At 40.3% G+C, this 13,088-nt stretch overlaps 1 protein-coding gene across 3 annotated transcripts in view; it reads right to left on the bottom strand.

The window, feature by feature from the left end:
- Nucleotides 1–13,088, bottom strand: part of Tspan12 (tetraspanin 12) — a 67,001-nt gene that overhangs the window by 12,354 nt on the left and 41,559 nt on the right. For all 3 annotated transcript variants that reach the window (XM_034519610.2, XM_076913665.1, XM_076913663.1), the window contains one exon: nt 9,857–10,000. In XM_034519610.2, coding sequence (XP_034375501.1) covers nt 9,857–10,000 — 144 coding nt within the window. The remainder of the gene's footprint in view (nt 1–9,856; nt 10,001–13,088) is intronic.

Genomic DNA, 13,088 nt, shown 5'->3' with positions numbered 1-13,088 from the left:
ATACAGGCAACATTATCAAGTGTGAAAACACAATGCTTGGCTACAAGTTTTGCAATTTGGCCAAAACGACATATAAAGAGACTAGAGGCTAAAAACTCCACAAGCACACTCAGGTCTCCACAGCTGAAGAGGTGCCGTGACTGGCTCACACGAGGGTTTATTGGTAGACCTCTTTTAATGTGATTTGTTCACCCAAGCTGTTCAACTACCGGAAGAAGGGAAAGGAGAAATTACAGATTATCAAAATCCTTGACCTGGAAATCCACCTTCAGGTAGCACAGAAACACATAGCCAGAAGATGCAGGCTTTTCTGTTAGTATAAGCAAAATGAAGGCCAACACAGCTAGTTAAAAACTTAATTGCAGTGCACTAATTTTTTCTATTTAATTCAATAAATTCCTTAATAAATTGCTGTTATCGGCATCATTAGCTACCACTGTGCACTGAAAATGTATGCTTATTACATGGCAAGTCGTGTATGGAAGATTTCTGTTTATCTTTGAGCTGCTGATATTGTATCTAACCAACAAGAAATCTGAGGATTTAGAATTGAAAAGTTTTAATAAACTCATCTTGCCCTTGACCATGTAGGTCACTAGAGATATCTAAGCCCTGGCTCCAGAAGCAAGCAGATCTAAGTTTAGTTACTCCCAGCCATACAACCCGAGGCCAAATCTACTGTCTCTTCCTGGGTGACTTTTTCATAAAATACTGATAATATTGAGAGAATTGTTTTAGGATTTTAATGAGCTAATACGTTTAACAGGATGCTGTGTAAACAAGTATACTATTTGGAAAAACTCGGTGTTTCTGTCAGGGTTTGCACACCCTACCCAAATGGTGATAGTCGGTTTTTAGACTAAACATGAAAGCACACTGCAGAAGCAAGGCCCCATGGTTATGATTTTCTCCTGCTCACCTGGTTCCTTTTGTTGTTGTTGTTGTTGTTTTGTCCTCAAAGTAAGGTACAGATACTACACTTCCTATCCTCTAAAGTAAGCTATAGAACCTAAAAGCTCATGTCCTAATGTCCTCCTCCCCCTGGAAACCCAATGGTTAGTGATCTGCAATTGGGTTTTTAACTAACAGTATTAACTGGCCCTCATTTTGCTCATTCTAACAGAAACGTCGGCTTCTTCTTGCTCTGTGTTTTTGCGCTAACTGAAGGTGGATTTTTCAGTCCAACGATTTTGATAATCTGCAAGTTTCTCCTTTTCCTGCTCACACTGAGCAGACAGAGACCATGATGAAGAGACAGCAGGAAGAATCTGAAAGTGGGCTTGCTGACATCCTTCCTGTCTGGTTGACCATCTTATATCCCTCTTGTCTGGACAAGCTTCTCTGCTGCTTTCCATTCACCCATTAGATTTCAGGTAACAGTTTTCTCCAGGTGTTTGGATGTTCGCTTCTCAAGGTACCTTTCCATATAAAGGTTCTTTTGAGTATGTGTTAAGCTGTCTTAAAGCCACGTCAGCCTTGACTCTTGCGGTGAGAAACCAATATTGTGCTTTGCCTCCCATGTAATTTTTGACCCTTGATTAAGGGAAGTTAAACCATAACAGACATACAGGCCTTTCTGGAATAGGATATGCTCCCATTTCAAGTCCTTTTCCTCTGCCCAGAGCCCTCAGAGAAAGCAGGAGTAATGCTGAAAGACAGGTACCTAAGCAGGCAAGGTTCCATCACCATTGGCCCCTGAGCCAACTCCAGCCTTGAGCTGACTGGCAGCTCAAACCAGCTAGCTGGCTGATCTAGGAAAGAGAAACAAACCCCTACCTTATCAAAGCTATTGTACCAGTCTTTCTTTAATTGGCACACACAAAATCCACCTCTCCACACGGAGTTCGGCCTCCTGAGCTGTATATTGCCTCCTGGATTTTTGCACCACAGTGCAACTTTTGACCACAGCCTTAAAGTCAGCACTTCAACAATGGAACTAATAGAAAGTAATCACCCTAAGCCTTCAGTACAGTACTTCATCTATCCAGTATCCAAATCAAAGCCAGCATGCTTGCAGCTTTACCGCCATGCCCTACAGTCTACATCTAATTTTTTCCACACCTTTTTCATACTTTTCCACACTTCTTCCTTCCACCCTATTCTCAGTGCCTTAAACTGAACCCAGGCCTTATAATCACATGAATTATTCAGCAGTCTCCTACCTAATTTTTGTTTTTAACCTCAAGTCCGAATCCTCACCTTAATCCCCTGCCTCATCCCATTCTTTTTAACACCAGCATTAAAATTAAAAAAAAAATGTATATCTAAACTAATAGCTATGCTTTTGCATGCCAACATCCTATAAAGGCTTTTCATGGCGCGACATTCTGCAAGCAAACACTGCTAGTCTTTATTAATAAAGCAGAGGAGGAAAGTGGCCGTTCTGAACAGTAAATAAGGGAACAGGAAATTCGCAACTGAAAGAACAATGCATTTGTATACCTGCAGCAAAACTGCCAGAGCGGTTCCAAACCAGATTAGATCAAGCAACGCCTGAAGATAAAAGCCTGCTCGGGGCTCCCACCAGCCACAAACAACCCGAACCAGTCCTGCAGGGGTTTTGATAAAACAGACAAGACCCAAGCCAGAGTCAACCTGATCCTGCTGGCAGTTTAGAAGGAGATAATGAAGCCAGAAGAAAGGCAGAAGGGAAGATCTCTGAGTTTATATAAAGAACCCCAGAAAGGAATTTCTTGGGGAAATTCCATCTAAATAACCACTGAGCCTGAAAAGCTGCCTACCGGTCACCATCTGGGCAGGGGGCTCTCTGTGTGTTTATCTGGATGTGTAGACTCATTATTAATAAATCAGTATCCCACGACTACTTTGTAATAAGACTTCCTTTCATAGGAATGCTTCAAATTTGTGAGCACGGCTGCCTTTTGACTCGGCAATTACAGACTGTAAAATCTGTGTGTTAGCAGACCATATGGGGCTATTCATAACACAGCCCCTCCACACCCCACCCCCAGCTCTGTGCATCATGGTGATGGGGCCATTCCCTTTACCTGCTGTCAGTTCTAACTCTGGACCATTGCTTATCTGGAAAAAACATTTCCTACACCTGCCAATCAAATGCTTTCTTCCCTTGGATAAACTTCTACTTAGCCGTTAAGACCAACAGGCCCTTGAGATTCCACCACTGCTACATGTTCTTCCTACTGCACATCTGGAGCACAAAGACAATGGCAATTAAGGGTTGTCTACTCTTTACCTGCTCCTTTTTTGTGCCTTCCTTCAGGAGCACCCACCTCTTTATTTTCTAGTCCCTTTTATGGCTATGTGTTAGTGACTCAGCCACCTCCTCTGAAGGGCTAAACTCATCCCCCTTCTAACTGCTTGTAGTTCTCTGTAATTCTCACTCCTAGTTTCTTGTCTCTATCATGTGTGAAGATTTTCTTGGTCCTGAGGAGAATCCCACACAAACCAAAGAATAAAATGATGTAGGCGAAAATCAACTAGCCCTCTCAGTAGGCAGAGTTTGGTAGAAGGCCATACTTATTCCCCACCGTGGCATTGTTGTACCCATAACACTGTGTTATATCTCCACCTCAGCTCAGAAATGCTAGGGAAAATTATAGTAGCACGTTGGGTGTGAAAAATGTTTCCTTATGCAAAGGATACTAATGGTTAGAACTTGCCAAAGATGGTAATAGGAGAGGAATCTTAACAAACAACACTGAGGGCTGAAAAGTTGCTCAGAAATGTATATTGATTGCATTTTGAGTATAGATTAACACAAAAGGGAGGAGCAAGAACAGAAGCACACAGCATCTCAATGAGACAGGACATGTGAATTCACTGTACTCAGCCCACCCACACATCACACACTAGAAGTATGAAGACCTGAAACAATCTTGATGACCAAGTTTTAGGTTATTCTTACTTCTTTTTAATTACTCCAAGTTTGTCTATGTGTCACAGTTTTAGCAACAATTCTGCTGTTGATTTACCTAGAGTTCCCAATTCTCCATATCTTTCTCTACTCCATATCCTGTTGAGAAACTCTGATCATGTTGGCCGGCCATCATCACTAATTCTGTTGGCTTCCGTTAACTCAAATCTCCCTTGATCCTAAAGTTTCCTTTTAATAACTTTCCATTCATTGATGCTCACCTGCTCCTTGACTAAGTCCCCACCCCTGGTCTCCAGTCCAGGGTCACGGTGTCCTGAAGGCCAAATAACAGAAAAGGGGGATATCCCTTCACTTCCACACTTACAGGCCTTTCTGATGTCCTTTTTTTCATAGATAGTAGTAGAAGAAGAAGAAGAAGAAGAAGAAGAAGAAGAAGAAGAAGAAGAAGAAGAAGAAGAAGAAGAAGAAGAGGAGGAGGAGGAGGAGGAGGAGGAGGAGGAGGAGGAGGAGGAGGAGGAGGAGGAGGAAGAAGAAAGAAGAGGAAGAAGAGAAGGAAGAGGAAAAGGAGGAGGAGGAAGAGGAGGAAGAAGAAGAGGAGGAGGAAGAAGAAGAGGAGGGGGAGGAGGACGAGGAAATAAACAACCAGCTAAAGCACTGATTCTCAACCTTCCTAATGTTGCAACCCTTTAATACATTTCTTCATGTTGAAGGGACCCCCAACCATAAAATTATTTTAGTTATTATTACATAACTGTTATTTTGCTACTATTATGAATCATAACATAAATATCTGATATGCACAATATCTGCTATATGATCTCTGTGAAAGAATCATTTGACACCTAAATAGTGTTGCAACCCAAGAGTTGACAACCACTGATCTAAAATCATACTTGGTTTATAGTAACATATTTGCTTAAAAGAAAGTTACCAATTATTTAAGATTCATATACAACATATGAAATATAGAAAGTCAGGGGCTTAAAGTAAAAAAAAAAAAGAAAAAATGTCAGAAAGACAGCCTGCTGTATAGAGGATCTCACTCTGCACTGTCCTTAGAGAAATAACTGAGAACATTACTTTTCTTAAGATGTAGTCAATACATTTTAGCACCCGTCTCTCTTTTAACTACAAAACAAAGAAATGTCACGTGTCTACACATGTGTTTTGCTTGGTTTTCTGTATCTCTTTGCTTTACAAGTTAAGAGGGTCTGTGTGAAGTCGGGCTGCTTTGAGCCTGTTTACTTTCATCTATTTTTCTTGAGATGGTACACTAGAGCCTTTGTCTTGCCTTGAAGAGTCTGTTTATAGTTCGTTTCCTATCTGAGATAAAGACTACAGCTATTCTCCCAAACCAAGTCCCTTGAGGAATTGATTAAAACTGTGGCTGCTGCTCACCAGCAAAATGCATACAAACTACTGAAAGCAGGTTTGATGGTATAACTTGTAGTTCTTCCAAGATCCCAGATCCATGGGCAGCAGGTCCAGGATCTCTGATATGTGAAACTTTCTAACATTCTTCATATGTATTTCCTCCATCTCTTCTCCTTCTCCCTCTCCCTGACTCTCTCTCTCTCTCTCTCTCTCTCTCTCTCTCTCTCTCTCTCTCTCTCTCTCCTTTCCTCCTTCCTTCCCTCTGCCTCCCTCTGACTCTGTCTCTGTCTGTCTTAACAGTGTGCTCTTGCAATGAGAGAAAGAAGAGGTGCAGCACACTGAATTTCATCAACATCAATTCTAAGTTTGAAGCTTGGCTGAGGCCAAGTCTGACACCCTGCATCTGAAAACACAGTTATGCAGACACCTCCCAAGAATGGGGTACCAGGAAGCGCTGAAGCATTGGCCCAGGACACCTGAACTTTGGTACTTGCAGTTCCCTAAGCCAAAAATACTCTTGCAGACTTTGCACAGCTGAGTCCTTATCACCAATTCAGTTAAAATTCTACCTTTTAAGACAGCCTCATTCTGTCTAAAGAAGCACCTCAGCAAGAAAGCTTCACCCCGTTCCTGAGTAAACACTTCCAAGTATTGACTATCACCTGTTTTAATTTTTCTGTAATTACCTTTTTCTTGTTGTTGCTAAATGTCTATATTATTGCCCTTTAAGGTATCAGAAAGGATTTTTGTCCACAACATTCTACACTGTATGTGGAACTCGGGACAATTACAAAATATAGAAAATCAAAATGAGAGGCAGAGATAGTCACACGTGTAATTATATTAAGCCTATTCTTTGATTCAAGGCTACATGTTGATTATTGTGGACATTTGAGGGTTTCTATGGCAACCCTAACTGCACCTCTGGCGAGGACATTTCTAAAATGTGCAGTTGTTGCTATATTTCTGCCCTATCATTTTTCAAAGGTTTCAAAACGTGTCATAAAATATTATTGGGTCAGGGATCCAGGCAGGCCACCAGATGGTTGAGAATGATTTATTTCCCTGATTTCAGACTTCTGAAGAAAGCGTGTAGAAAGAAAGCGGGTACTTATCTATGAGCTTATAGAATATGGAAAATAAAGGGACCTTGAAGTCCCTCTAGTACAGATCCACTCATAATTTAAAAGCCTGTTCTGCAGCACCTGTTGATATGGCTATCCAACCTTGACTTTAATATTTTCAGCAGTGAGACACTAGCTTACAAGATAGCCTGTCTTACGATTGGACAGAATTTGATGAACATGGTCTTCCTTCCATTGATTCAAAATTTCCTTCCTGTAACTTCTGGCTCTTGGCACAATCCTGGGTGTGCTTCATTCCTGTTCTGAAGTAGGAACTTCGAGATATTTGAGGACATCTAAAATGTTTTCCCTTCATTTTCTCGACTTCAGAAGAATCCTCTCAAAGGCCCCAGCTCTTCTCCCTCATTTTGCCATTTAAAAATTCACTTTGCAAGCAGATGATCTCACAATGCTTATTTTTTAATTATGGGCCTAATTGTACTTGAGCTGTAAAGCTACGAAATGATCCACTTTTGAGAGTCAATTATGCATATAACTGTACTGTTATCATTATAAATACCAGCATCACCAGCATCATCGGTTGTTCATCGTAGAAGGCAAAAGCAGATTGTTCTGATACAACCAACCTAACCAGAGGTCTGTGTCTGAAATCAGTTCACAATTGTCTGCATCAGCTGACTATTGAAAGTGTTTGAGTTAATCAGTTATCAATTAGCACATGTACAACAATATGGCTTCCTCCAACCTTATTCCATTAGACAGCCTAAAAACGAACCATCCGAAGAAAGAATCCCATTATGAAACATTAGCAAAAGTAGTCTAAGCTACTCTGGGGAAAATGAATTGAGTTTTACAAAAAGAAACTTATATCAAATATAAAAATGAATAATTTTAAGCTAAATAAAGTAAAAATGAAGAGAGATAATCCACATTCAGATTCTGAATCAGTGGTACCATGTTCTCAGACATTCCTCTAACGCATCATCAGCACCAAGGCAGAAACTAACTCACTGTGCTGGAAGCGGTATCTTTCAGTGTTGACTTGCTGTTTCTCAGAACTAACCAATGAGCAAAATTTACACTAGGAACACGAATAGGATTTAACGCATATATGCAGTATATATTATGACAGTGTATATAAATGCATATATTATAGTATATATTATAATATATAAACACATATATATATAACAGTATATATACTGTAATCATCTGTTCTTTTAATCAATAACAGTAAATTATAATGCTATAAAATCTTCCCTGTAGTTCCCATTTAACACTCTTAGAAGTTGCAATTCTTCATGTTCTACAACATCCGTTAGACAACAGAGAAGTAGACTTTCACCTGAACACAATCACTGAGGGACCTCAAAACATTGACTCGGCGATGTCTTGTTGAGTTAACTGTATCTGATGCATCCTTTGTGTCACTGAAGCCAAATGCATCTAATTATATCATGCTCGAAGTAATAAGAGCCAAACAGTAATGTGAGGAATTGCAAATACATGTTTTTATTATCTTTTAAAATAAACAAGCTGGGTGATTCAGTTGTTTCGACAATTCTGGTTATAGGTTAGACTGTGTGTGTCCTCACAAAATTTATGTTTAATGTATTTTCCTCACGGCTCTGATTTTATGACAACTGGGTTGTTGAAGATGTAATGAAGCGATGATGAACCCAAACTGCACAGCAGTGGGCTCCAAGGTGACCTGTCTGGGGACTTTTGGAGACAGAAACACACATGGAAAATACCACACAAAGAGAAAAACAGACCAGGAAAACATTTCTACAAGAAACTGGAGAAGAGACAGTCAACGAGTCCTTCCTCCCCAGCCTTGGGAGGAGCTGACCTGACCTTGCAAGCATAGCGATCTTGAATTTCTACTCAGTAAAACTGCAAACCTGTTTCTGTTGTTGAAGCCACTCAGCTTGCTGCATTGTGTTCAGATAAATTCATATCAGATAGTGTGCAGAATAAAGTATAACTGACTTTTTATGGAATCCTTTAAGAAAAAAAATGTGGACAAGTTGTGTGTGGGGGGAGGTATATTCTCCTAAGGTACATAAAAAGCATATATTTTAAAAGTCCTGAGCTACAATGGAAGAGATGGCACAGCTGGTAAGGTGCTTATTTGTTATGCAGACATTAGAATCTGAGTCCCAATCCCCAGTACCCACAGAAATGCTGGGCACATATCTTCAGCCCCAGTACTGAGGTAGGAGAGACAGATAGATGCCAGGGACTTGCTTGCCAGCCAGCCTCGACAAGACAGCAGGCTCCACGTTCAGTGAGAGACTCTATCTCAAAAAGCAAAGCAAAGCAGTGAAGGAAGACAATTGAAGTCTACCTCTGCCTCTACATGCACACACTGAGTGCATGTGCACCTGGATATTATACACAAATCACCACACACACACACACACACACACATGTTATTACTACAGACATATCGTAGATACACATAATATGTAAATACATATTCTTATTCTATTATAAACGCCCTAAGGTTTTAGGTTAAGCACAGAGTTCTCAGCAGTGTTCCATGACTGCATGCCCACAGGTAGAAATGTAGTTAGTGAAGCTGAAGGAATGAAATTTTAATTTAAGTACTCAATCTGATTTCATGAAAATCATCACACATAGCCAGTGGCTACAAGAACTTACAGCAAAACTTTAATTTACATAAGCTTATGTGTATGTGTGCGCGCCCCATTTTAGGTGTATACATGTGCGTGCAGGAGGCCGTGGAGGTCAGAAGGGATGCTATATCCCTTGGAACTGGAGCTATAGATGGCTTTGAGACATCGAGTGGGTACTAGGAACTGAACTCCAGTTCTCCATTAGAGCAGCAAGTAAGTGTTTTTAATCATTTCACTGAGCCATCTCTGCAGCCCAGCTTACAGTTAAACTTTACATTTTAATTTGATAATGGTATCCCATCACTCACTGTGAAACCCCTAAGGACAAAGGGACATAAAAACTCCTATGAAAGAACAACTGAGACCTGGAAGAATGCACAATAAGTAAATTTTGGGGTACCAAATGATTGATTTTTTAAACCCAGTAAAATTGTTTCAGCAAACTAAACCTGAAGTTACTGGTTACCACCAGCAGGGGGAACTAGAGAGCAGCACACGAAATTTTCTCAGGAGAATTTTCTCTCTCCTACATCAAGGCCCTAAACCAGTCTGGCCAGGAACACCAAAGCCCAGGCTTCCCACAGATCCAGTTAGCTTCATGATCTGCACATGCTTAGTTTCAAAAGAGCCCTATAAAAGCACCATAGGATTTGGCTGTAGGCGTTAAGAGTGTAAAATCTAATTAATGAGAATGGTTTATTTTTTTAAATAATAAGATAAAATTAAATTAATGATAGAACTAGGTCTTTCCCACTCCTGTTTGTTGAAATGTGGTTATTGTGCTTTTTCACTTTTTAAATTATATATCAGAGTTTAAAAAATAAGGCCTAATAATTTACACAAGTGGAAATTTAATCAACATAGAGAAGTAAGGATATGATGCCCACACATGGTCTTACCTCTTGGTAAAGGTCACTGAGATCTTCCTGGTGAGCCTGCTTGGAGCATCCTGGGAACTCCCTGACACAGCAGGAGTCTGGAGGCCAGTCCATTTCTGTCATCTCCAACCAATCAGTGAAGTACACCACTCCACAGCACTTAAACTGAAACGGAATTACCAGTCACACTTAGAAACTACACACAATAACCTTGGTTTAGCCTAATAGAGATGAGCTCGTTGATGTCCTAAATGGTTGTAGTGAGTTAAATGTCTCTTATCAGCCTTAGATGTGTGTGCATTCTATCTTGATGATGAAAACATCATACAGGAACATCAAAGTCATCATTCCATAATGGTTCTGAATTGTGACACTCACCCCTCCTAAAAGTAAATCTGTGTCTCACTCTCCAACTTCAGGATGTTCTTCATATGATCGAAATGATGAAAGACTTCATAAGCATACTGACAAATTCAGTAGCTGGTCTTTCTGTATTATTAAACTTCTAGTCAGTAGGAAGTAGCTAATCATTTTGTATATTATCCATTCACTATTACAACTAAAAATTCGACTATTGTGATGAAAGTTTCCACAAACTCCATAAAAAAAAAAAAAAACAAAACAAAACCTTGTTTGCTGAAACTCACATCTCAAAGGTAGCCAGCCAGTTGTAGTTACCTTAATCAAGGCAAAAATTCTGTAAGTAGATATTTGTCTGACTTATTATTACCCAATACAGTGAGATTCCTGGAAAGCTATCATAGTGTATCATTATAATCTCAGAAAGATAATGGTGTGCCTAGCTCGAATATAGCTGGACTTAAGAAAAGTGAGTTTGCCTTGCTCTAAGCCGTGTTAAGAAGACCACTTTCAGTTCTGCTTCAGCAAAGATTATCAGAAACGTGGATGAAAGCTTACAAACAGGACTCGAAGGCATGTGCAGACTGAATTTAGAAAAAGTAACTGAGATCAGGACAGCTTTGCCCTTGGATAAAAGAGAAATCCTCCTCTACATCGTCGGAAGGAAGGAATACGGGCAGTCAGAAGAAGAACCCAGCCAAGAGGGATGGCTATGCAAATTACATAGCCCAAGAGACCAATCTGTGCTCAGGATTAACACTGAATCATAAAATATCACAATCCAGCGCCATTTCAAAGCTTAACAAAAGCCAGCTTGGAAGAATTCCGAATTCTTCATGCAACAGCAAGAGAGGAAAATTCTCCATGTACTTGGTACGTTTCCACTCACGTGCCTAAAATGCTTATGATTTAAAGAGCTTGTGATTTAAAAAGAAAACAGAAGTATGAAAGCACATTGAGTGATAAGCTGTTAATACTAAGAGTTTTGAAAAACTTCTAAGACATCTTCTGTATTGTTTAAAAACCATGTGTGTACCACAAACATCACAACTAAGCAACATCCTAGCATGGCGAGGGTAACCTAAACGTCAGAGATCGACTAATCTGATGTCGCATGCTGACACAAAGCGTTGGGAATCCCTAAAATAAAGCTCATATTTAAAGACTCCGCTTTCTAAATATTTTAAACGATCACATTTTGAGGTCAGTATTTTTAAAGCCTTTTTACTGTTTCTTAGAGGGGCGAGCTCTTCCAAGCTGCAACACAGGGCAGTTCTTGGAGCACCCTACTTCCAGTCACAATGGAGCAGCCCATTTATCTGCCCTTGTCAGGAAATGAAGACTTCCATAGCAATGGCTTTTTCAAATAACTTGAACATGCTGCGTTCAGTGCCAGCATTGTTAGAGAGCTGCTGACATCCGTTCTCTCCTACAGAGTTGTTCCAGAGCCTATCCACAGAGGACAGTGGATCTGTCAGAACCTCCTGAACCTCCTGAACCTCCTGAACCTCATGAACCTCATGAACCTCATGAACCTCCTGAAGGTGAACTCAGTATTACACCAGCTCAAGTCTGTGCTCTGTCACTACCTGCCAAAATGACAGGCTCATTTCAAGGTAACTCTGCTCCGAGCTGATGCTAGGTTAAGCTCTAGGAAATACAATAGAATCATTATTTTACATGTAAATAAACTGAGCCCCTAATGGGTGAAGGGACTTTCTGATTGGTCAGTGTATGGCAGAAGCTGTGACTCCGATGCTTACACAGGCGCTACCATTAAATAAACACATTTTTATTTTAAAAAGGTGGTTTAAAATAAGGCATTAGGAAGCGCCACTAAGAATCATACAAGATTCATTCAGTTACAGTCCATGCGCAGAATAACAACAAATGAGGAAATCCAAAGTCTCATTTAGTGTGAAAAAAAAAAAGTGTCCCAGACTGAGTTGCCTCTCCCCTTCTAAATATCTGTGTTACAATTTTAACCCCTGTACTCCAGAATGAGATTGTTCATGTCGAGAGAGCCACTAGGACAGTAACTAATTTAAAATAAGGTCAACAACAAACATGGGCCTTAATCAGATGTGAGTAATATCCTTATAGAAAGAGGAAACTAAGCATGGGCACATATAAAGACAAGACAATGAGAAGGCATGGGACAAAGGCTTCTACAAGCCAAGGGGAGGCATTAAAGGATATCAGTATTGAAGTTCTTGAACATTCAACCTCCAGAACAGTGAACAGACACTCGTCCTGAGCGATCGTGTATGTGACAGTCCTGCCAGACTAATAAAGGGCTTGAATGTCTTCGGGATATTTAGATAGATTCACCACTCTTTTTATGCAAACTAGCACTGTGAGGTAAGATAGAACATTTCAAGTCAAGCCAGGGTGTAACATTTGTAGCACTTGTAAGCCATCCATGAAGGTGAAGCCCTGAAAGAAGGAAAACAAGTTCGCTATTTCTCAACCCGGGTTATCACGGTTTGCATCATAAGTTCCAGAAAATAAGGATTCTGGGAGCTCTAGCGGGGGCAGTTCCTGAACACAGCTTACTATAAATGGCCCCGAGCTTCACATGTCTTCTCGTTGGGTTGCTTTCAGTCTAATTGTGCAACAAACAAACAAAGTCAGGAAGCAACGGAATAACAGGAAATCTGTGTGACATTGATAATTTCGCCATCTCAGCAAGTGTGACACAAAGCCAGGTTTGGAGAATTCCTTAGACTTGAACCTCTGCCACGGGCCTAGGCAGAGCAGAATCAGTACCTGGATATCTAGTAAGACAGTCCTTCTCAAATGCTTCGTGGTCCAGAGCGAGAGAAAAATATGAGCAAGCTGAGATATTTGGTCTTCTAGGGATGCAATTACATCCACAAGGAAAAAAACTTAG

This window comes from Arvicanthis niloticus, chromosome 15 (assembly GCF_011762505.2).
Source record: "Arvicanthis niloticus isolate mArvNil1 chromosome 15, mArvNil1.pat.X, whole genome shotgun sequence".
NCBI classification, from domain to species: Eukaryota; Metazoa; Chordata; class Mammalia; order Rodentia; family Muridae; genus Arvicanthis; species Arvicanthis niloticus.
This window is presented reverse-complemented; position numbering and strand designations above follow the sequence as displayed.